Here is a 25625-nt window from a genome sequence, read left to right as displayed (position 1 = left end):
GATGGCAGATGATGGAGTTTGCGTTGTATTATTAGGATGCGTGAGGTAGACATATTGCCAATGGTTTTTGTGGCTGATGATGCGTGGCATTTGGTGCAGGTGTGATGAATGATTTCGGAGTTGTTGGAATGAATATATGATGATACGGTGCCTATTGTCTGTGATATTCGCAGCAGTTGATCTGTTTCATTGTGTTGGGTGGATGAGTGGCATTTACAACATACATGGTTGAACGATATGATGACAGGGAATAAACTGGTCAGCGTCATGTTTTGGCTGAGAGCATGCTGCAAGAAATGAGATAAATATTCTTCAGAGTCATGTTGTTCAGAGGGTTTGAAGGCAGATGCAGCGTTAGTGATGATGTCAATCATCTGGACTTGTTGGTGCAGCTGTCGTGGATCTGTTGCCACGAGTAGACGTTTTAGCGTGTCTGTGTATTGCGATGAAGAGTCTTCAAGCAGTGCTGCAATTTCGTGGGTCTGACGTAGGCTCTGTATGATGGCGTTGCGGTAGCATTGTTGGTAGTCGTTGGGCAGTCCAATAGGAGGTGGTGGTCCTGGAAAATGACATATATAAATTTATTCATGGGTGATTATTTAGTTGTGTGAATCTGTCAGAGTGAAATGAATACTCCTTTTACTTTTAGCACTGCCACTGATACTAATGGAAAACTTATGACAGAACGGGATATGTTATCTGTTAAGAGTGTCAATTTCACCTTGATATAGTTTTATCCTGTGGTTTAAGTGTCTTTCTATCTCTAAGTCTGTTGTATTATAATCTCAACTTGGTGTGATGTTGTCAGTTCAGGCAATGCAACAGCAACAAACAGATATAAATGTTAATGTTGGTTATCAGCTTGCATCAGCTGTGATCAGTGATGATGAGATTCATTATAAGTTTGAGGGCCTTACTTAAATGTTACACCAGTTGAACCTTCCTGAAGGTGTAATTGGTGCGTTCACCGATGCTTTTCAAGATGGTAGCATCGATCGTCTTGCCCTGCAACATTATGAGTTTGAAGCGCTGATCTTCGTTGGATAGTCGACTGAACTCTGGTGCCGGCATTTTGAGAATTGCTGTGGCGTGCTGGTCAAACAGCTTTATCCAGATACCATGGCCTTGTGCTGTACCATCCTCCAATTTGATCGAAATCATGTACTTTGGTTCAGGGTTGCCATGAAGGCCATGGTTGTCACAATTAACATAACTGCCTACGACGGTCACTTTCTTGTTACATCTGGCAGTTCCACACCCCATGTAAAACGGACGATCCAATGACACGAAGGCAACATTTGCGTTTTCGACTTTGTACTCTCGTGCGTCTCCATTGATGACATCTTCCATTGTGTCCATTGGTGTATCAATAGTAACTGGGTCCTCATCGGTAGGATCTTCTGCCGTGTCCATGTAGTCCTTGAGAGGTGCTGCTGCTTCATCAGGGATATCATCGTCCATCACAACCACGGTAGACCTTGTCGTGGCGATGGAGAACTCTTTGCGGTAATCTTTGGTTTTTGCGTCTGTCAATTGGATTATGGACCCTTTAATGATGGCGCGCTGGGCATCTGCTGCCCACAGTGTCAACTTGGTCACCTGGCCAGAGGTGTCTGTTACACGGCATTCACGCATGTCCTTCCCTTTGACTTGCTCCACTGTCATTGGGTGGACCACACTGACCAACAGGTTTACCACGGTGTCAGGTGGCAGGGCCATGGCTGCTTTCAATGTTACTGGTTTCACTTTTTGCAGGTTGAGGAGTTCAGTGGATGGCTGCACATCACTGCTTTGTGTCAACAGTATCTCCACTGGGTCTGAATTGTACTGTGGCTTTTTGGGCACTTGCGGATGATAATTAGTGATAACATAATCGTTACCTTCACTAAATTTGCGTTCAAATTGTTCTGCTGCACTCCCCCAGACCAGCAACTTACGGGTTGATGTATTGTCCTTTATGGTTGCACGATAATATGGAGCACCAGCTGCAGTTCGTGCCTTTTTTGTTGGTGTGAGGATACGTACACGGATTGGCCCGGTCTTCTGAGGGCTGACTTCAGCCAAAGTTTGTTCTGCCATTTGTTCTGAAATAAGCATAGCAGGATTAATATGGTACTCTGTGGTAAGTCTTTTTATTAGTGGGACAGTCTTGTGGAATGAAGTGGATGATTATTTGTTGTACATGGTGATAGAACGTCTGTGTGAAAGGTTTTAGGGTACCAGTTGCTTACAAGGCTACTATTCCCAGCACTGTGACGTTGCAAGATACTTACCGTTTGCTAATTTGGGTAAATCTTTTGACGAACTGTATACTGTTTCTTGGCAGCGCTGTAATGGTAATGAATGTTTGTTAGAAAATGTTGACATCCGCACTGAATCTATATCCGCACTGAATCTATATCTCAGATTTGCGCGCATCATCATTTCTGAGGGTGACATAGTTTGCACATCAGATTTGTACTCAGCATCATTACACTTTTTACAGATAGTGACATAGTTCTAGTATTCAATGTCCTTCAACATAGTTTGCACATCATATTTCCCCCCAGCATCTATCCAGCTGATAGCGACATAGTTTGCATGTCCTGCTACTATTCCTATTGCAGGATCTGTGACAGTGTCGTATGCAGTAGCACTGTGACGATGCAAGATACTTACCGTTTGTTAATTTGGGTAAATCTATTGACGAACTGTATACTGTTTCCGGGCAGCGCTGAAAGAGTAATGAGTGTTTGTTATATAATGTTGACATCCTCACTGAATTGTAATCTATAAACAGATATGCACGCAGCATCATTTCAGAGAGTGACATAGTTTGCTCATCAGATCTTACTTTTTACAGATAGTGACATAGTTCTAGTAGTATTCAATATCCTTCAAACAAAGTTTGCTCATCATATTTGCACCCAGCATCAATCCAGCTGACAGCGACATAGTTTGAATGTCTCCATGACCCTATGGATGCATATTTCTTCGTGATGAAAATACCATGGACATGTTGCTAAACTCGATCAGCCAGATGCATGATTAGCACCACAGGTGTTCTTTAAGTTTAATGACAACTCGATAACACGATCGAGTATACCTGGTATTTCACGTGCTGTCGGCGCAGTGAATCTTGGGAAATAACACTCTAGAAGGCGAGTACACTTGCTTTTCCCAGTACTTTACGCGAACTGCATCTTGGTATGTTTACACTCAATATTGAGACTGGACCTGGCCCTGGGTTGTCGAGTTCCAACGGACCTGGCACTGGGGAATCTATCTCAGTTCCATGAATTTCCCACAATTCAAAATTAAATAAACATCATCACATTTGCTTTGGCTATCAATCAGGGTGTTGGACGGCCTGCATTCCTGCAGAATCCGTACATTTGCTTTGGCTATCAATCAGGGTGTTGGACGGCCTGCATTCCTGCAGAATCCGTACCTGCCCTTGAAGTATGTGTACAAATGCACACCATGCTTTGCCATGCACACTAGGCGACGTCTTTGAGCGTGGAGTAGCCGGCGGCCCAGCATCACGGCACTGCATCAGTGGCCAACAAAATATCATGCACATAGGCTTATTTCCATACAATAACGGCGAATGAGTAGTATCAGCATGTTCTAAAAGACATAATTAGTGTACTTGACCGTGTTGGGGCGAACAAATCGCTATTTAACTTACCTTTTAACCAGAAATGAATCGAAACAATCAGCCAAATTTGTACATGTACGTGACAGCCAATGCCTGACAGCTGAAGGAACGGCATGGCAGGGCACATCCAGGGTGTTCGGAAATGATATGAACGAGAGCGCGATATTAGAATTGGGGACTTTTAACCACCCATAGCATAATTGTGAGTGCAAATCACAACTACAACTGTCATTTAGCGATGGCGAATATCTTGTAGCACCAAATAGATGCCTTACAAATTATTGCAACATCCCGCACTCCCCTTGTCCTCACTTCCGAGATACCTGCCGTACCTCATGGCCTTTTGCACGGTGTACCCTGTGCCCTGGACGCGCGCCCTGGACAAACTAGTACACAAAGGATGATGACGTTTTAAGTAGAATATGACTAGATCTGATGACGTACTACGTAATTTTGTTGAGAAAACTTTTCTGGGTAATAACAGAGGGCGTCAGTAATTCTGATGTTCATTATTTGTAACTTCAGACTCTGGACGCCCTAAAAATTATTTTTACAAACTTTTCATACCGGGAACAAGTAAAGCACTTTATTTTGTACAATACCAGGAGGCTTTCTTTGAATATTCAGGCCTCCAGTATTGAGAAGTATGCCAAACTACAACAAGGGCATAAAAAGGCGTGGCTAATCCCACCGAAAGTGCACCAAATTTGAAATGGAGTGATTCTGAAGTTATTACTCATCAGGTACCTCTGTTAAAGTGACTGGTCATGGCCATTTCAGTGGACCTCTCTCACTTAACCAATCATGCCACAGTAAATTGAAGACGTTGGGCGACTCTTTCAGCAGTTACAATTGCAAAATCCAAGATGGCCGCCTGGCGGCCATCTTGGATATCAAATCAGGCTGAAAATTGCAAGGCACCTACCCAGCGCCACCCAATCCCACAGTAATATGAAACCAATCCGACTACCAATCTGCCAGTAACTGTCTCAGTTAGATGCATGTAGAAAAAGAGTTAACCTATATCCCCACTGAACCTGGTCGGCATGCTAACTACGATGCACTGACCTCAAAGTGCGCTTACACACCCACAATTACACTTTAGTCCCAAGCTGCAAGACCACTCAGTAATGCCTTACCATTAGCTCTCCTTTCAAACTAATCCAGCAGTCACAACACGCACTAAGCCCTCTACCATTAAATGGCGCGACACCCGAGAGATGGCCATCATCAGCGTGGCAGATCGCTGTCACACATTGTGAAGAATAGGTCATCTGATGTTTAGTGGGTTCAAATATTGGGCAGTTTGTTCAGGTATTTGCTCCCAGATGGAGTGAGATTGGATCTGATCTCCATAATGCTCCCGTTGGGGCGATAGTACATGTAATAGGGAAACTAGAGACAATAGGTGGTCAACAGTCAGCCCCCATTACCTCAATAGGTACATAAGAAAATGGAGCTTAAAGAAGTACCAGTATTATTCCCTCAATGAATTTGTTTCATTTGTTTCACCCTGTTTCATTACTAACCTATATTTCTGGAAGTGTCATCATGGTGAAGAATCTAGTCTCCACGCAGCGCGTCGTAAATGCATCGACCCATACAAAGACGATTGCTGCACATGGTCTAGTCGGGACTGAATAGCATGATAATTCAGCCAGATTTTGGACTTTTCTGTATTTTTGGTGATTTAATGATGGAAACTGTAATGTAGGGCAACAGCTTGGTTATAATGGCCTTGATAATGCCACTGGTCCTTTAAGCTCACTCAGGGAGTTAGGTCAAGGTCAGCTTTACCACAACAGAGAAGGACAGGTCAGGGTCAAAGTGCAAGAACAGGTCAAGGTCAAAGTGCAAGAAGGTCAAGGCTATGAGTCATTTTTTTTCATTTTGAGAGAATGAGCAAAAACTCCAATGTGGCTAGCGTCCAACACTTCACACTGGTGCTGATGCAACAAAAAGATGCGCATCAAAAAGATATCTCATCTGCGGGTATAAACATTAATCGCCAGGTTTGACATTGATAAATGTAGATATTTCATCCAATGTAATATAAATTTCGATCAGGTTCAAGCCCAACGCTCCTTAAGTTTCCCCCGAAGTCCAATTTGGCGATGACACTATCACTTACATATTCTACGCATGAGATCGCTAATTATTATTTTAGTGGAATGAGCGACTCTGCCACAAAACATACAGGAGTCGGAAATGAGAAAGGTTCAATTTGGGGACACTCGTCATAGATCGGAAATGACTTCCCGGAAGATAGGCCAATGACCAAAGACTGACTGGATTTGAATATCAATTTTTTTCCTCATTCATAAGGTTTTTGAGTGCACAGTAGAACCTCCCTATTAAGGACATCCTCGGGAACATCCTGACAATATCAGGCCATTTCACTCGTTACATACTTACTCCCACGGAAACATGTGTAAGGAGAAGTCGTGTTGTAGGCCCTGTTTGCAAGAAGATGCCTCGCGACTGACTAGTGCTGTCCTTAATGGAGAGGTGTCCTGATTAGATGTCAAATGGAATGGAAACAATCAATTTGGGACCAAAACAAGTGTCCTTAATAGAGGTGTCTGCTTAGGGGTTCCACTTCTATTTTGCTGGAAAGTCTGCTCCTTTTCTTTCGCCAACGTCAAAGTGACAGTGCATACTACTCTCTCTAGTCCACACAGAGTTGCCTTGTGTACACCTGTAAAGATGATGAACCAGCACGTCTTTCATTTTCAAGGAACAAAAATTCCTTGCTCTATACAGCAAGTTTGAGGCTCAATACGAGATGTTTTTATGAGAGTCTATCGATGAGACTAAAAGCTGTGACCACCGTACCTGAGTGTCCATGGCAGGGCAAGTAAAATATCCCACCAATAGGTGGACTGTAGCCTAAAGTGGACAACATACCTCAAGCAAAATCAAATAGGTTTACCATATCGTAATACTGATACTGATATATGTCAAGTGTGGTCAAACATTGTCAAGTCAATAGCGTAATGCATTAGGACTCTAAATGGTGGTGTTGTGTCTACCAGAAAACATCACTGATACTGATATATGTCAAGTGTGGTCAAACATTGTCAAGTCAATTGCGTAATGCATTAGGAATCTAATGGTGGTGTTGTCTCTTTCACCAGAAAACATCATGGCTACGATAGCTAATGAAACAAAGCAGAGCAACAGCATCAAACCGCATGCTAAGCTTCATGTCACCATGGTAGCACGGATCTATTGAGGCAGGCTAATACTGTGATAGAGTCACCGGAAACGATGGACCATGCTGAATCCATCTAAATTATTACCGGAAAGAATTGACTCCCAGGAGAGGGAATTGTTGGCTGGTGCATTACCTCAGATGCCAATGTGATTTTCTCACCAGGCCAGATGTGATCCTTTGGGTCTTGACTGCTAGGAGTGAGTTTTTTAAAGGGAGACTACAGGCAGGAGATTAGTAGGTTAGATTAAGTTACACAAAGTCCCCAATAGGGGGTGTCTTCTATCTCAAAGTACATCGAAACTATTTAAGCTTGTATGATGAATGAAAGTATAGCTGATTTGAACACAACCAGGCCCCCAATCTGATAAATGTGCATACTAGTCACTTAAAGACTACCAATTTTAAGCCCATAAGTACTCCTGTATATTTAGCGGTGCATGGTACCAAGGATTTACTGAATTTTGAAATTCAGGAAAATTAAAGAGAACAGATTTTCTCATGATTTTCATATTGGCGGATTATGATGAATTTTGTTTTAGTTTATCCAATAAAAATATTTTATTATTTTCAAAACTTGTGAAATAAAACACGCCCTTGAAAATGTTATGGTTTACAATATCAGAAGCATTTTATGTCGAGCTGACACTGGCTATGCCTGAAGATGGGTCCGACACATCTTTCACGAATAGATAATAGATGCTTGGAAAATCGAACAATCTTGGCTCTTCTGATGGGATATGTCAGAGTAATGTCCAGCATCGCAATCAAATTGATCAAACACACAACTAAGACGTCCATCATGTCATCCTTTGCCCCAACGATCCTCTCACACCCACAAGGGAATTCTCCATTGAATTATGCAAATTGGAATTTTGAATGCGATTGGCATATAAACGAGAGCTGGAATATGTGTTGGCTTCATAGATTTATCTGGCTGGAACTGTCGCATTGGTTCGCTGATTGGGAGAAAATGTTTGTCAAACTAAACCTGACTGTGGTCAATTTGTAAATGTTTAATCAGTATTGTTCGGGGCCACACCCACTACTGAACAGATTTCTTTTAGGTTTGTTTTTTACTGACTTTAGCTTAAAGAGTTAGTAGACTGCACCCACTACTGAACAGATTCCTTTTAGGTTTGTTTTTTACTGACCTTAGCTTAAAGAGTAAGTAGATTGCACCAACTACTGAACAGATTTCTTTTAGGTTTGTTTTTTACTGACCTTAGCTTAAAGAGTAAGTAGATTGCACCCACTACTGAACAGATTTCTTTTAGGTTTGCCTTTTACTGACCTTAGCTTAAAGAGTAAGTAGATTGCACCCACTACTGAACAGATTTCTTTTAGGTTTGTTTTTTACTGACCTTAGCTTAAAGAGTAAGTAGATTGCACCAACTACTGAACAGATTTCTTTTAGGTTTGTTTTTTACTGACCTTAGCTTAAAGAGTAAGTAGATTGCACCCACTACTGAACAGATTTCGTTTAGGTTTGTTTTTTACTGAGCTTATCTTAAAGAGTAAGTAGATTGCACCAACTACTGAACAGATTTCTTTTAGGTTTGTTTTTTACTGACCTTAGCTTAAAGAGTAAGTAGATTGCACCAATTACTGAACAGATTTCTTTTAGGTTTGTTTTTTACTGACCTTAGCTTAAAGAGTAAGTAGATTGCACCCACTACTGAACAGATTTCTTTTAGGTTTGCCTTTTACTGACCTTAGCTTAAAGAGTAAGTAGATTGCACCAACTACTGAACAGATTCCTTTTAGGTTTGTTTTTTACTGACCTTAGCTTAAAGAGTAAGTAGATTGCACCAACTACAGAACAGATTTCTTTTAGGTTTGTTTTTTACTGACCTTAGCTTAAAGACTTAGTAGATACGAGCTGCTCTGCTCTTCATTACCTTGACCACAGTGAGCATTTAAAATGACGAAGAAACTTTTGAGTGGAGTTTGTGAATAAACTGGAATTTTATTATTGTAATTGTGGACAAAGTAAAGTTCTTCACAGAAGCCCAATATAATAATAGTCATTTGAGTCTCCTTTGGAAAGGCCCTATTCGGTTTCGTTTCTTAACCACTAACAAGTCTTTATTAAGCTTTGAGTAAATAGCAGGGATCTGTTGCTTATATTATTAATGTGTGGACCATTAGGTCAAGTAACTGGTCCTAACAAAATGATAGTCACAGTACATCTTTTGGTGTAGTTTTCATGTTCATCAGATTAGTTGGCCTCAAACATATCATATCTATATCATAATATATCATAATACTATAAAGTGCCATTTGGGGGTAGAGTTTCGTCTCGAAATTTTGCACGTTTGCAGGTGATATGTTATCCTGATGCAACGTTATGTTTATTTTCGGAAATTTACTTCAGCGGAGCAGTAATGAGGGTTTTTTAATCGGACACTGTCAATTCTCCTCACCACTCGCAGAAGCCAAGCCATTGCCGTTTAGTTATGCAGGGGATTAATCAATTACCTGCACTCCCTGTGGGGTGACTAACACTACCTGTTGAACAGCTGGCTGTAGGGGGATGATTGGAACAGCCTGTACCTGTTTTTGAACCAAGGTTAATGTTATTTTCAATCCACGATTGCAGGTCACCTGATCTTCGAGATTTTGTGGGGAAAGAAATTGTAAACAAACGCATGTGTGCAGTTCAAATGTAAACAAAAATGTATTTTTGGTACTTTTGGTTGCTGGACTTGGGTTTTCCCGCAGTGAGGAGCTGGGGTCAAATTGGTGGGCTATTGTTTATGGGTGCTGTGTTAGCCAATGCTAGCCCTTGATTATAAAGGGATTTTCAAATGAAGGTTACCATGGTCAGTTTATGCACTCACCACAGCTTTCAATACTTGATGTATCTGAAGAGGCACTCTGAACTTGGCATGGACTTATCAAGGAGCTGCTCACGGTGCTGAACTTCTAGCTTGCCTGTCGACTAAGTGCCTTGCCCTAGATCATGCTACATGTAGGAGGAGCACGCATTTTAAAGTTATAGTAGTGATAGTGAATAATTGGTTCGAGCCATTTGGAGGCCGACATGTGAAGGCCTATCTGGGTTCTCCTTCTTCTCCGTATAAAAAGGAGCATATTGCTGACTAAGGAACGAGGCATATTGACATTGCCTCATCATCTCTATCGGACCAATTGATATACTTTTATATGCACGCATACAGCACGCCACAGCTAGGTCCAAGTCTGTGGACAAATGGTTGGTTTAATTTGTAATTTTAATTCGATATTGCTCCTTTGATATTGCATTCGATTTTCATTGCAATTCAATCTATTCAAGGTATAGCCCATTTGAACCTGCCTGCGCCACGGGTACAATGCTAGTATCATAATAGAAGTAGTTTCTATAGACCAGGCTAGATCATATGTGAGATGTGTTCATTTGTGCATGCTATTAAACCCAGCACTTCTGTTGAGAAGACACTTTTTAGAATAGGCCTACTTTGACATGCTAACAATGATATAATACAGTAGAACGCGATCGAACTGCATCATTTCCGATCTGAGATTGTAACTTTAACCATTGAATCTTTCAAGGTAAGTGTTGAAACCTTTGTAAATTCATCTTTTACTTTACATTTAAGAACAACTCTCTTGATATCAGGTGGGTAACCTGGCTCCGACTAGTTGGTTGAACATTGATAATCCAAAGTGGGTCAGTTCATATATCACTGCTGATTTGAGAAGAAGTTTTGCAGATTTCTTGTTTTACTTTGATTGGTCAGGCTAACAATATTGTGAAGATGGGTACAACTACAGTAGAACCTCTCTATTAAGGACACTCTGGGGACTGACAAGTGCTATCCTTAATAGAGAGGTGTCCTGATTAGAGATGTCAAATTAAATGGAAACACCTAATTTGGGACCAAAACTAGTGTCCTTAATAGAGAGGTGTCCGCTGAGGGAGGTTCTATTGTATAATATTGAATGTGAACTTTGTATCATGAATTTTTAAGAACAATTTGACAATATAACAACGTAGTCCTCCTCCCCCATACACACATAATACTTGGCACATCAGGGGATGGGCCAAAAACAGGTTTAACTCTTTACATACGCTAGACCCGCGTGCGTCATAGCGTCAAAGTCCTGAATACACAGCGTCATCATTCTGATATAGTTTCCCGGGAGCGCGTCACTGACGCGGCCGTATTTCAGGTAGTGTTTACATAAGTGATATCTCCGTTGCTGTTCATAGTACAGGGCTAAAATTTTGGGGAGTAACTAAGAATTAAATTCTGCATAAACTCATGTGATTTATTTTGAATTCTAACGAAAAGTAACTGAGAACAAGGCCTGCAAACTTGGAGAGAAATTTTTTTTCTACAAATCGCCGTAAAGGAAAGCCAGAGAAATCACTGTCGCTATCGTCCTCATCCGACACAAAATGTTTATAATAATGAAACGGCCAGGGGCCATTGTGCTCACCGTATAGATATTTGGTGCTTTGGAATTCATCCAGGTTAAGAAACATTGTACATGTATAGTATATAGATCAAACCAAAGTCGGTATGACATGTGATGTATCGTTGCTTGGAGTAAGTACCATAAGAATATCATCAAAAAAAGTCACTAATAAACGAGATATTGCACTTTTTACCTACTTTAGTTTTGGCCTCCTGGTGGCAAAGTTGAGTACCAGATCAGATCGAAATTCGGTGTCTGAGGTTACATGACGTAGGGAGTCGTGTACCAAATTTCAAGTTCATAGCTTTAGTGGTTAAGAAACGTGCCATAGTTACAATCAAACGACCAATTTACGCCATTTGACCTCTGTGACCTTGAAAAGCAGGTCAGATCAAAAACTCATATGATATGTGATGTATCCTTGCTAGGAGAACCTACCATAAAAATGTTATTGAAAGCGAATCACTAATAAGCGAGATATCACACTTTCTAGGTTTTCACTTTTGGCCCCCTGGTGGCCAAGTCGAGAATCAGACCGGATTGAAATTCAGGGTCACAGGTCAGCTGACCTAGGGGGTCCTTTATACAAAGTCTCAAGTTCATAGCCTTAGGGGTTAACAAACGTTCCACAGTTACGCTCAAATGGCCAATTTACACCATTTGACCTCTGTGACCTTGACAAGTACGTCAAATCAAAAACCCGTATCATATGTGATGTATTCTTGCTAAGAGTATCTACCATAAAATTTTTACCAAAAACTAATCAGTAATAAGCGAGATATGGCACTATTCAAATTTTTGGTTTTGGCCCCCTGGTGGCCAAGTTAAGAATCAGACCGGACCAAAAATCAGTGTCACTGGTTATCTGACCTAGGGGGTCATGTGTACCAAGTTTAAAGTTCATAGCTTTAGTGGTTAAGAAACGTGCCATATTTACACACAAACGGCCAATTCACACCATTTGACCTCTGTGACCTTGAAAACTACGCCACATTGACCTGATTTTTTGTCAACATGTAGAGCTACGTAACAGGTGTCTACATACCAAATTTAAGGACTATAGGACGAATAAAGACAAAACGTGCCACTATCGGTGAAATTTTAGAGTTTGACCTCTGTGACCTTGACAAGTAGGTCAAATCAAAAACCCGTATGATATGTAATGTATCCTTGCTAGGGGTACGCACCATAAAAATTTTAGCAAAAACAAATCAGTAATAAACGATTTATCGCACTTTTTAAGTTTTTGGTTTTAGCCCCCTGGTGGCCAGGTGAAGAATCAGATCGGACCGAAATTCAGTAACAAAGGTCATCTGACCTAGGGGGTCATTTGCTCAAAGTTTAAAGTTCATAGCTTTAGGGGTTAAGAAACGTGCCACTGTTTCTGAAATAGGATACGACGACGGACGACAGATGACGGACGACGGACACTGCAGTATTACATAGACTCCCCTACGGTGAGCCAAAAATCTAAGTCCCAGTCACTATCATCACTTCCTACCGAAACATTGATATCTGAATCTGCAAAACCTTCAAATTCTGATCCGGAGCTCGAATCAAATAAATCCATCATAAATAAACCCAGCTGGTCCCGAACAATGCGGCACGTCGATCAAAAAAAAAGATTAAAGAAACATTCAAAAATGGCCGACGAGGTCAACTTCCAGGTTCCGGGAACCCCACCAATACATTGTTATTATTCATGCCTCATGAATACTAAATTACATTGTTATTATTCATGCCTCATGAATACTAAGTTAGAACGGAGTGACCTGAATAGAAAATAGACGCTTATCTCTTATTGGCCATTCAAATAGGGTCACCATGGAGCCAGCCAATAAGAAATTACGATACATTAAATTTGGAGTAGCTTGTAGTCGCTTTCCTGGGAGAACAGCGTAAGTTTTTCAAAGTGGCTATTCTTACGACAGTTTTTTGCGCCGACCAGCGGTGGCTAGCGCATGTAAAGAGTTAATTCACCAATAAAACTCAGAGACCACAATAATAATGCATCCCGTATTGTTTGAAGTTCTGTGGGTGCAGTGGTCTGGTTAGAGTTTGATCAATGACCAACAACACCCAATTGGACCTGCTCGAATGCAGAATTAAGTGGTGTCACAAAAATGCAAATTCCTAAATGGTTACTCTACCCACTAGCACACAAACTCTCAGGTGATCATACAGTAGAACCTCCCTATTAAGGATACCCTTGGACCTGATAAGTGCTGTCCTTAAAGAGAGGTGTCCTGATTATACAGGTCCAAATGAATGGAAACAAAACAAGTGTTGTTAATAGTGATATTACCAAATGACTGTCCCCTATAATATATAGCAGGCTGTTGCAAATGAAATGCCAGATTATTATGAAAAACTTAGGCAACTTGATAGGGTACAGCTAGGGGCTGTGAAAATACCTGTTTGCAATTTTGCAGTGGTCAGTCGCAAACACATTAATTTTTAACACCATTCTGCCAAATATAGTTATCATGAAGGTTCGAACGATTTCCACGCTCCAGCCGTCTCCCGTGGGGTCATCGGGGATGGAAGGGTACTGCCTGGTGCCTTTAGAAGATGGGATGGGCCACATCATCTACGAGATCAGGCTGCCTGAACACTACAAGGGGAAACTCGCACCTGCATTCGAAAACACGGATCACATCTACTACTGTATAGCTGGGAAAATATCCGTCGAGTTCGAAGGTGAATCTGCCAGAAAGCTTGAAGCCGATGACTTCTTGGCAATGCCTGGTACGTGAAGTTTTTGTTTATTATAATAATATAATTAATTAGTGTCACCCCTAATGAAAGGGCCAGCCAGCTTTCGGGTTATGAGACACTCTTTATACTTACAAACTCCTATCTCTAATGCCTGGCGAGAAGGCCGTTTGTACCCTATATTTAACTAGCTGGCGGCTAACCAACCGGCTGCATTGGAAGGAGGTGACCAGCAGGCCTCGAACCTTCGACCTTCCAGTTACAAGGTGGGCGCCTTAACCCTTTAGCTCCTAGACCCCCGGAACCGCCCTGCCCGTTTCTCACTGGATGCCCACAACCACCCGACCCCATAAATCATAAATGGAAAAATACATGGGAACTGTGGAGTGAGACCAACCTCATTTTCAGGTACCAGGAAGTATACTGCATTGAATGCATGCAAGTTTTTATCATGTTGCTGTGTATCGATAGTGTGTAATTTTCAGTTGAAGTTTGGGACCAAGGTTTGTTGACATTTTGCAAATCACGCCATTGTGGAGCTATTGTGTGGCAGGACAATGGCTTATTTTGGAGTCGACGATGTGTTACAGCAGCTGGATTTAGACAGCGACAATTCAGATAGTTGTGTTGATGACTTTGGAGGTCCAGACTTAGATATTGGAGGAGGAATTGAGGAAGGAGGGGGTCTGGAAAAGGGCCTATAAGGGTCACTTGCAAAACCACTAAGCACTACATAGTAGATGTATTGCAGCACTGCTACGTGCATTGATCATTGGTTTATGTGTTGAAACACTGCTATGATGTACATGGTCCATGCTGTGATTATTTTAGCGTCTTTTTGTCGTCTGCGTGGGGGTACACGTGGTCGGGCGGATCTGGGCGTCCAGGAGACATGATTTGAAATATTATTTGACCGACTTCTATGACCATTTTTGTGAAAAAAACCCTCAGATGTGTAGAGGACCTTCCATAGAACAAAATAAACACAACTTGTAGTATACATTATCTTTTAGTTTTTCTATCTCTTTTTCCAAACAAGAGGCCCAAGGGCCTGGCGCTCAGCTGAAATATATGAACATGGAAAGTACCCGATAGATCTCTTTCAACCTCAGTTTTGTCAATATATCAGGCAAACATACCAAAGTAAAAAGACTTTTAAATGGTGACAAATATGCCACTTATTAGTCAAATCTAAGTGCCTGAGCCAGGCTGACCTTGAAAAGTAGGTCAAATAGAAAGCCCATGTGATATCATGTAAAGGAGGCTTATTGTACACCAACCATAAAATTCATGTCACTCTGGATACAGCAAAGGCTTTAAAATAGAAAAAAAAAACCAAGATGGCCGCCCACCAAATTATTCAAAAAAGTAAAGAAAATGTATTTACAAGTGAAAAAAGTAAAAATTAAAAAAAAAAAAAAATTGACCCGAAGTGGGATTGGAACCCACAACCTTCAGAGTCATACAAGAGCGGGAAATTCAAATCAAGCTTAAACTAGGTCAACACAGATTTTGGCTCAGTAACGCCAACTGGTAGTATCAATCAAAACTACTCTTAGTAGTTTCAAGACCTACATGCATGCGGTCCTTTTCAACTTTATTTCAAGCTTCTATCTGCTTGAATAAAGCGCCAAAAAATTGTTTTGTGATTTAGGCTTTTTGCCCCCTGGTGGCCAAACTGTTAATCCTGCCGGACCCACACTTGGTCTATTCAGGAGTCCTGAAGGGTCTAAATGGCTTATAGGGAAAATCTATCGCCTATCCGCCATAGTTTTGAAACGTGCCTGTTTAACGGACAGACAGACAGACAGACAGACAGACAGACGGACATTCATTCTACCATTTACTCATATGAATAGCTCAGCTTGTCAGCTGAGCTAAAAACGAATACATGTCATTTTTTGTGAAAATGCTCTAAGGAACCACGGTATTTAAAAATAAAATCTCTAGGAGCTAAAGGGTTAACCACTAGTCCATCCAGAATTGTCCAAAATCGGCTCATGGGAGTGATTTATCAAACCGAAGCCTTTTTTTTTTTGCTAACAGGTCCCCATTTAGGGCTTACTGGACTTTGCGCAATATTTCGCCAAAAACGTATTCTACGCAACGGTCCCTAGGTGACTTTTCCTATTCATCATACACAGCCTGTCCATCCTAGATCATGGTTACATGGGGAGTAATCGTTGTAAAATTAGGCCAAACCCAATTCAGTTTACCCGAATACCACTATGTTTACGATGCGAACAAGCCGTGTAAGTCATTATCCAGCATTTTTTTCATTGAACATTTGCGGGTACAGCGTCACAAGGAGCAGCATTGAACGGTAAACAGGTTCACACCATATTCAGACAATGGCTTGTAACGGCCATACAGGAAACGATTCGTATCAAAAACTGACGATCACAACTATTCGCTTGCTGAGAGTATACATTACGCGCATACATTACATTCAGACATTTGAGCTTCCAAGCTTTGAGAAATAACAGGTCATGTGCGAATTTGGCATGTAATTTTGGTAATTTACTTGAGTACATTTTCAACCCCGAAAAGTGTGATGAAGTTATGCTTTTATTTAGTAAAAATCGGTAGGCATGTCCAACAAGACATGTGTCTCAGCTGCCTGGGTGGGTGTGGGTCATCACTCAAAAGTCGTTCTCTGCAATGCATGCAAGCACAATGTACGTTACCCTCTCTACTTCAAATGAATGAACCTCATAAGGGTTTGATTAATTAATTGTTTGTCGTACCATCTTCGATCGAGGTCCGAACAAATTTTCAGGCTAGAGTACCGGGGTAAAACATAATAGTCGCTCCCCCATTTCGCTCGTTTCGTTTCGTTGCGCAAAGTCCAGTAAGCCCCCATTTAGTACCCAGAAGGGAACGACTTTAGAATTCCCGATCGGAAGTATAGGTCCAAGGCGCGAATGAATACGGAATAATGAATAAGTAAGTCAACATGCAACATGCTACGCGCAACCATCTCTTTTAAACCGATTCACAACTTATATAGTGCGGAAGAACATCCGATCGGTAATTCTAAAGTTTAGCCCCCAGAAGTATTAAGGTAGCAGGAAGGGGTGGGAGTTTGTGGTTTCTGAGTGTGAGTGTATTGTTGCCCACAACATCAGCTGTTGACTGCAGCTCCCATGCAGATATCTTGCAGTGTATGCATACATTACAACACCTATAGGGCCTACAGCAGATGCATGCAGATACATGCAGATATCTTGCAGTGTATGCATCGGTGGGCAGAAAATGCATGCTGCATACCGGCTGCAGACTGGGGGTTTTCTCATGAGTCAATAGAATCTAAGGTCTGGAATTAGGGGACCATATCAGCAGTCGCTTTCAGCCAACTTCTGTATTAAAATTAAGATCTGGAATTAGGGGACCATCTCAACAGTTGCCATGTGATTTTCACACTAAAAAATAAGAGGCCATTTCAGGTATATGCCAAACGGAAGAACAAAGATTATCTAGGCCGTTGTGCAAACAGGCTTTGCGATACACCACGAGTTGGGGTGTAGGCCTAAATTCCTTTAACTGTGAACCAAGTGCATCCACTGGCACGCTACATGTATGTGTGACTCGCACGGATTTAGCACGTAGGGCCTACATGATGCTAATCAGCTAGGATGTATCTTGTGACCAGGACTGTAGTAATAAACATTTGCCTGAAAACATTTTTTATTTGGCCTAACAACACCTGTTTAGAATGTCAAAGAGGCCGGTATTTTCACTTAACATCAAGAGACAGAGGAGAACTGTCAAGGTGGGTGTTTGATATACAATGGTTTTCTGTTCCCTGGGTTTCTTCATTCTGTTATCTTTAATTATATTTACCCATGTCATTCAGCACTTTTTATCATGAAATTCTCCCTTTGAAACGAACCCAACCTTGCCGGTCAATCAACCAGGCGCACGAGGCACAACAGGCGGATACAATATACATGTTCTGTATTAAGTACGTCATCTGTCATGCACACCCAAAAATAATCTTCCTGCAAGATGATTCACAGGTAATTCAAATACATGTATAAGAAAACAAACTTTGAAAAAAAGTTGGCGCAAAGCAACTACTGATATGGTCCCCTAATTCCAAACCTTAGATTCTATTGACTCATGAGAAAACCCCCAGTCTGCAGACGGTATGCAGCATGCATTTTCTGCCTGCCGGTGTATGCATACATTACAACACCTATAGGGCCTACAGCCTTCTTGATTTGCTGAAAATACAACTTCAGTGTCTGTCTAAATTACCCTTTTTGCATTTATTTGGCTCCTTATGTGTTCCAATTCAAACTGACTAAAACTCCCCTCTTCTCATATTGAAATTCGGGTAAATATCGAGAAATATGAAGAGCTACCATGATTTCTTGAATGTTTGACGGTAACCGGAAAAACGCCGACCGACCGACCGACCGACCGACTGACTGACCTGCCAACCTACCGTCATATGCAGTATCCCTTTCGCTTCTCTATAGCACATGTATCTGTGTAGTGCCCAGCGCAATGGACATGATGGAGTCCGACGTGTCGGACAGCAGCAGGTCATGTGAAATAAAATTGTAAACAAGCGCACGTGCGCTGTTCAAATGACAACAAATGCATATTGCGCGTTGCAGTTCATGCATTGCATCGGTCGAGACACTCGAGTAGAAAAACTACAGTGCATAGATTAGGCCCAAATCATGTTTTTATATCCACTGACCATGTAGACAAAGCATATCTTTAGAGTATCGTTATCAGTTCATTACCGCGTGGGCTCGTTTTCCCGGTATAATTGACTGGAGATGCTGCTGTCAGACACGTCGGACTCCATCACGTCCATTGCGCTGGGCACTACACAGATACATGTGCTATAGAAAGCGAAAGGGATACTGTATATGACGGTAGGTTCGCAGGTCAGTCCGTCAGTCGCTCGGTCGGTCGGTCGGCGTTTTTCCGGTTACCATGTTTGACTATCAAATTCAAACTTACTAGCGCTGAAAGGGTGGATGTCGTCCTGGGTGCCGACAAATGGTATCCAGGTTCGAGATCGACTGGACAATAAGCACCCTGGGTGCCATTACACAAGACAAACAGCACCCAGCTTCTTCTTCTACACTTTTCTATACCTACAACGAGGTTGGCCCCACGATCACGGAGGTCACGTGTCATGATACCGCGCTCTAAAAACCTTTCTTTCATCAATTCCATCTCATTAGAGAGATAAAGAACCCATAGGCCTAAACGCATTTTTTTCTGTTTATCTGTTCTTTTTATTTCGCGCACTGCTAATGCCGCAATTACCACGGCGCGAAATAAAACGAGATTGCAAGAAACGTCCTCGTCCCTAAGATCCGTAAGCCAGGCAAAAAGAAGCTGGGTGCTGTTTGTCTAGTGTAATGGCACCCAGGGTGCTTATTGTCCAGTCGATCTCGAACCTGGGTACCATTTGTCGGCACCCAGGACGACATCCACCCTTTCAGCCTTACTAGCTTCCTGTCTCAGGTTGCATTATGGGTGATATTTAACACTGAATTTGACTGCAATTTCCACTGCTTTACACTGCCATCAAGTCTTAATCTCAACAGTCATAAAGCAGTGGTTTTCAGTCATGTTGAAAATGCCACGGGTTTCGATCAGAGTTGGAGAAGTGGAAATCAGTGGTCTTTCAGTCGTAAGGGCCGTTTAGACACTTTCCAAAAAGACCGCATAAGACCGCATTCCGATCCGATCCAATCGAACCCCATTCCAGACCGGATGTGGTCTCATTTTAATGTACCCATTTAGACGCTAACAGCAATGAGGACTGATGTGGACTAATTTCTTTTGGCTCCACCAATAATCCGCAGGATGTCGCGGTGGCATCACCGATTTAGCGCCACAATGCGGGTTATAATGGTACTAGGCAAGCTCATTCTTATGGTAGCTGCTGTCTAGCTTCCGCTGAATGGATTGATCACTCCAAATATGTATGAGATCGAAAACAACCGTGTCCGTGAACTTATCCTTCACCATACTGGAATAATGAAAATAAGCCAAGAGAAAATACTATAAAACTGACAATCAAAAGGACATTAATTCCCACGAAAATACACGTGTTTATAATGAAAGGAAGTATTGCCGAAGTACCATATCCAATACTCATGCGTGTAGGTAAAAAAATTAGTCCAGATGAGACCGCATTAGGCCCGATCGCGTAGAGACGACCAAATTTGATCCGGATTAGCCCCGATGGAACAAGCAAAAGAGGTGGACCACTTGAAGACCCGATGGGACCACATGAGACCCGATCGGTTTGCGTTTACACCAGGGAAATTTAGACCGCATTCGGATTCGATCGGATCTCATCGGGCCTTTTTTCTGTCGTCTAAACGGCCCTATAGGCAGTGTTTTTGAAATACGTCGTTCATAATGATATGCAAGTGGCAGTGCTTTGCAGTGGTCTTTCAGTCAAAATCAGTGGTTTTAAAACATTAAGAAAAAATGATATGCCTAAGACAGTCATATGCAGTGGGGGTTTCAGTCAAAAGCAGTGTGATGCAGTCATTTTCAGTGCACTACCTTTCGGCGAGGGGGTATAGTGGTGTCTGTTGACTGTGCTTTAAGAGAGACTAGGCATGATGCCAGAGACTAGGCATGATGCCAGTCTCTCTTAAAGCACAGTCAACAGACATAAGGCCTTTCTACACGAGGACAGTTGGAACCGGCTTTGAGCCAGCTCGAGGCGGGTCAGGATAATTTTTACCGTGTAGAACAAAATCAGAACCGTCTCCAAGTGACCTGACCCGAGGCGCGTTAGCACTGCAGTCTCGAGTCACTTGAGGCGGGTTGGAGCCACTTCAAGACGCTTAATCTCTCGTGTAGAACCGATCTGGCTTCGAGTCACTTTGCGCACGGTACTAAAATCGAGTAGTGCGGTATATAGCAGTTCATGAAAACACGCGCCACCATGCGACAGGTTAGTGGTTTAAGTGGCCTGAACTGACCTGGGGCCGGCGATTTGATCCGTCTCCGTGTAGACAGCGCAAAGTCAGTTACAGGTGATCCGGCTTCAAGTGGCTCGAGGTGAGGAGGGCTAGAACCGTCCTCGTGTATTAAAAGCAACTATAGTCTTTATGTAATGGGTCATCTTATTCCTGATTCCTGATTACATATTCTTTCTTTATTCTTTATTACTTACAGAACCAATCTATAAAGGACACCCTCGGGACTGGCAAGTGCTGTCCTTAATAGAGAGGTGTCCTGATTAGGGAGGTCAAATTGAATACAAATGACCAATTTGGGACCCAAACTAGTGCCCTTAATAGAGAGATGTCCGCTAAGGGAGGTTCTACTGTACTTTCTTCATTCTTTTTTCTTTTTCTTCCATTGCGGTGTTGGCGACAGAGACGATTACTCCTTTATTCGTAAATCTTCCAGTATCCTTGATTTTCATTATTCTTTCAATACTCTTCATTCTTTCTTTATCCTTTATTCTTTATTTTGTAATCGTTCTTTATTCAGGATATACCACTTGTTCCATTACTGTGTTAGAGCCAGTGAGGTTGATGGTCGTGTACTGCCCAGCCACAGGGAACACCTCAAGGCCGAGATACGTCCACAAATCTTTGAAAGAAGTCATTGCCTCTGACCTGAACGTGGCGTGGGGAAACGGAGAAAGCAGGCGATTTCTAGTAAAGAAAGATGGCTATTCTGTGGCTATTTCCAACACCCTTGGATATCCCAATAAACAGTCTTATTTGGAGTACAAGAACCTACTGGAAAGTGCATACTACATTGGGGGCGTGGGTAAATACGTCTGGGATGACGACCGGGCGGAGCACACGTACGGGAGAGATGAAGATGTTAAAGGGACTATGATGGTGATGGATAAGCATGACCCTCATGTTATGACTATAGAAGAAGAGACCAGTATTTGTTTGTGCACGTTCTCGCCGCCGATCGTTGGAGACGAGGTGCACACACTAGATGGCTCAGGCTATTCTAGTTATTAGTACAGTAGAACCTCTCTATTAAGGACACCCTCCGGACTGACTAGTGCTGTCCTTGGTACCAAAGTGGTTTCCTTTGGGAAGAGTGTCCTATCAAAATAGGCTTTGCACTCAAACAATATACTGTATAAACCTCACTAGGACACCCTCGGGACTGACTAGTGTTATCCTTTATAGCGAGGTGATTGGAGAGATCAAATTGAATGGAAACAACTACAGTAGAACCTCTCTATTAAGGACACCCTCGGTACTGACAAGTGCTGTCCTTAATAGAGGTGTCCTGATTAGAAAGGTCAAATTGAATGGAAAACACCATTTAGGGACCAAAACTAGTGTCCGTAGTAGAGAGGTTGTCATTAATAAAGAGGTGTCCCTTAGTGAACACCTCTGTTAGAAGGATACCCTCTCCAATATTATGCTACCAAATATTCTTGGCCAATAGCGTAAACTCGATTCACATCATGTGATTTCAAGTCATCACATCGTATCGGATCCAAAAAAGCAATAACGGATCCAAAAAAATGTCGTAACGGATCCTAAAAGGTTTTAATCCAATAAAAATGAAGTTTATAGTATATTTCATTAAAAACAAATTGTTTCATTATTTTCCTTTGGATTGATTTCTTTGCCAAGACATTTGGTTGCATAATATAGCAAATAGTGGATGTTTAAGGTCGTCCAATATGGAATTTTGCTGGACTCAGAAATGTCATGGCGGACGAGGCTTTGCGAGTGTATAATAGCGACAATAATAATCTAAGTTAAGGAATCTTGGGGTGGCTTTCTTGAGTGAGAAATGTTTTGGCCTTTCTGAAGTTCAAGATTCTTAAATAATAATCATGTTAATGTATGTTTTCTTGGTATGATTCCTCTCTCTAGCTCTTCAAGTTGGGCAAAAAGTACACTCGGCGCATTATGCAGGTACATTTTCTTACCCAAATGTCACTCCTGTCCAAACAGCATTGCCCTCACATGTTTGAGAGAAAAAACACCAATGATGAAGAACCCCAGCCTAATAGTACACTGTTTTTGTAATACAAATGCAACTCCATCAGAAATGCCATCCCAAAGCTTACCATGCTTCATCAAGCATCCCTGTAGACCTTAGGCAACTTTGAACAGTTTTTAGATACCACTTTAGTGGCCTCTGACTTCAAAGAAGATCATCTTATTCCCCTAGGACTTGACGGCTCAGAAGTTGGCAGGATTTTTTGCGAGTTTACTTCCCGTGGTTGAACGAAAGTGAGTCAACGCCACGCGTTCTTTAGCGCGTAGTGAATTGCAAATTGTGGTTTTACAATGTCCAGATCCCAAGTCATGGATACTCAAACATAAACTGACAAACAATAGCATGCAGGTCTTCTATTTATTTCAGATTTGACTGGAAAACTGAAAAAGCAACAATCTGTCAACCTCTGCAACAACTGCCACATCTTTTGGATGGGGTTATGAACCTTGAGGCCTCTTTTCGACAGGGTTCTGAAGCTTTGGGCATCTTTTAGACTGGGTTCCGATGCTTTGGTTCTCTTTTGGACAAGGTTCTGATGATTTGGGCCACACTGTATAACCAATCTCCCCTGCACTCTTCCCTCCCTGAAAGTGTACATTGCTCCCCTCCTGTAACATTCGGTAATTCTAAACAGCAATTTCCTCAACCAATTTACATTTATACCACTATAAGCTTCTAACAACCTGGTCACGGAAGAGTTTCTAAGTGCATACAAGTATTGCCACTCAAAAACAAGACCCCTAAATGCCACTACTACAAGGGATAATAGGGGAATGATAGGCCAGCCACGAGATTTTGTCATCTATAGAATATTAAAAGGATGTTGGAATCTGGTCAGAGTAGGATCAGATAGGCTGATTGAGTAGGCCAGAAATGACAGAGGCAGATTCTGACTGACAACATGACTGATGGATGCCAGACAGGCAATATTTTGGGTAAACAGCCACATATTATTTTAATATTTCGAGATTTTATTTTAGGACTGATATTTTGATCTCCAGGGCCTTTGGTGAAAGCCGAACAGATCTTTAGGGGCAATGGCAATATAATCTTTTACAAACCAACGTGATTTTATCACTCAGTAAATGTTTTTTAGGTAATGTTTCTATCATATTTGGGTAATATATAAGGTGTCTGTACTGGTAATGTTTCTATCATATTTGGGTAATATATAAGGTGTCTGTACTGGTAATGTTTCTATCATATTTGGGTAATATATAAGGTGTCTGTACTGGTAATGTTTCTATCATATTTGGGTAATATATAAGGTGTCTGTACTGGTAATGTTTCTATCATATTTGGGTAATATATAAGGTGTCTGTACTGGTAATGTTTCTATCATATTTGGGTAATATCTAAGGTGTCTGTACTGGTAATGTTTCTATCATATTTGGGTAATATATAAGGTGTCTGTACTGGTAATGTTTCTATCATATTGTGTAATATATAATGTGTCTGTACTGGTAATGTTTCTATCATATTGTGTAATATATAATGTGTCTGTACTGGTAATGTTTCTATCATATTGTGTAATATATAAGGTGTCTGTACTGGTAATGTTTCTATCATATTGTGTAATATATAAGGTGTCTGTACTGGTGATAGTTGTGCAAATAAAATAATTGTAATCGTATCAAGTCTTGACAAATTTCTTGAAGGGAAACTCTCATAAGTGCTGATGAACGACCCAGTTTATGGACATCTCTCTTAAGCTGCGTTCACACTGAATACGTATTGAATGCGCATTCCGGAATACATGCCCCGGAATACGAATCAATGTTAATTCGCATTAATTGGGGTGTTCACACACAACATGCCAATGCGCATTAACCGGTATCGCCGCCTATTGGCCATTAGGAGAACGAACGGAAGAAATCTGACACTACATGCACTATTGACAACGAAATGACAGATCATGTGTTCTCCATGTGCTAGAACGGAAATAACACTAGATTGAGAAATCTGCTTAACAGCAAATTAAATGGGCCCCCGAGTATTGGATGGAGGGAGCATTGGGTTATCCTAGCGATAGTAAACTGTTGTATGGATTACATTATCCTAGCCAGAGAATGAGGGTGGAGACAGTTCTTGGTAAGTATAGTTCAGAGTGCATCACTCACTGGGTGAGGTAAAGTCTTGGGTTTGAAAGTGTTGGGGAAAGTGTTTGAGGCTTGTTTCTGTTAAAAACATTGTTGACACCATTCTCAGTTGCTGCTTTGCTGATCTTGGACAGTGTTTTATCAGTTCAGCTACTGAGGTAGGCCTAAAACACTTTCTCCAACACTTTGAAAACAGAAGACTTGATGTTACCCATTGTCTGTGTAAGGGGTGGGTCTGTAAAAAGACATGTTTGAGATGAAATTGAAATAGCATTGAGAATTAAAGATGCTTTCCCAATGCTTGACTGGTCCGGCAAGAGGCATTGCCAGGAAAACGTGACGTCATTTTGGCCATTCTTCTTACCGCACGCCCTCCCTCTCCGTAAAACTTGCAGACATGGTGTGAAGTGGGAGGGCGCACAATGGGAACCACACTGCCGCGATGTTAATAGTTTCTATTTATAGAATTCAGCGGCAGAGATTTTAATCATGGAAAAAGTAGATTAACTCGGCTAATCTCAATGGATTTTACCCAGGAATGTTT

The 25625-nt window shown here is 41.6% G+C and overlaps 2 protein-coding genes across 4 annotated transcripts in view; one reads left to right on the top strand and one right to left on the bottom strand.

Moving 5' to 3' along the window:
• Positions 1-25625, bottom strand: part of LOC135493971 (uncharacterized) — a 104999-nt gene that overhangs the window by 76912 nt on the left and 2462 nt on the right. The window lies entirely within an intron of this gene.
• Positions 13156-24621, top strand: LOC135493972 (uncharacterized). The gene is made up of 3 exons (XM_064781679.1): positions 13156-13177; positions 13761-14027; positions 21486-24621. The coding sequence occupies exons 2-3, from the start codon at positions 13766-13768 to the stop codon at positions 21974-21976; spliced, it is 753 nt and encodes a 250-aa protein (XP_064637749.1). The 5' UTR covers positions 13156-13177; positions 13761-13765; the 3' UTR covers positions 21977-24621.

The sequence above is a fragment of the Lineus longissimus genome, chromosome 9 (assembly GCF_910592395.1).
Source record: "Lineus longissimus chromosome 9, tnLinLong1.2, whole genome shotgun sequence".
Lineage (NCBI taxonomy): Eukaryota > Metazoa > Nemertea > Pilidiophora > Heteronemertea > Lineidae > Lineus > Lineus longissimus.
The sequence above is the reverse complement of the archived record's forward strand: the minus strand, read 5'-3'. Positions and strand labels throughout refer to the sequence as shown.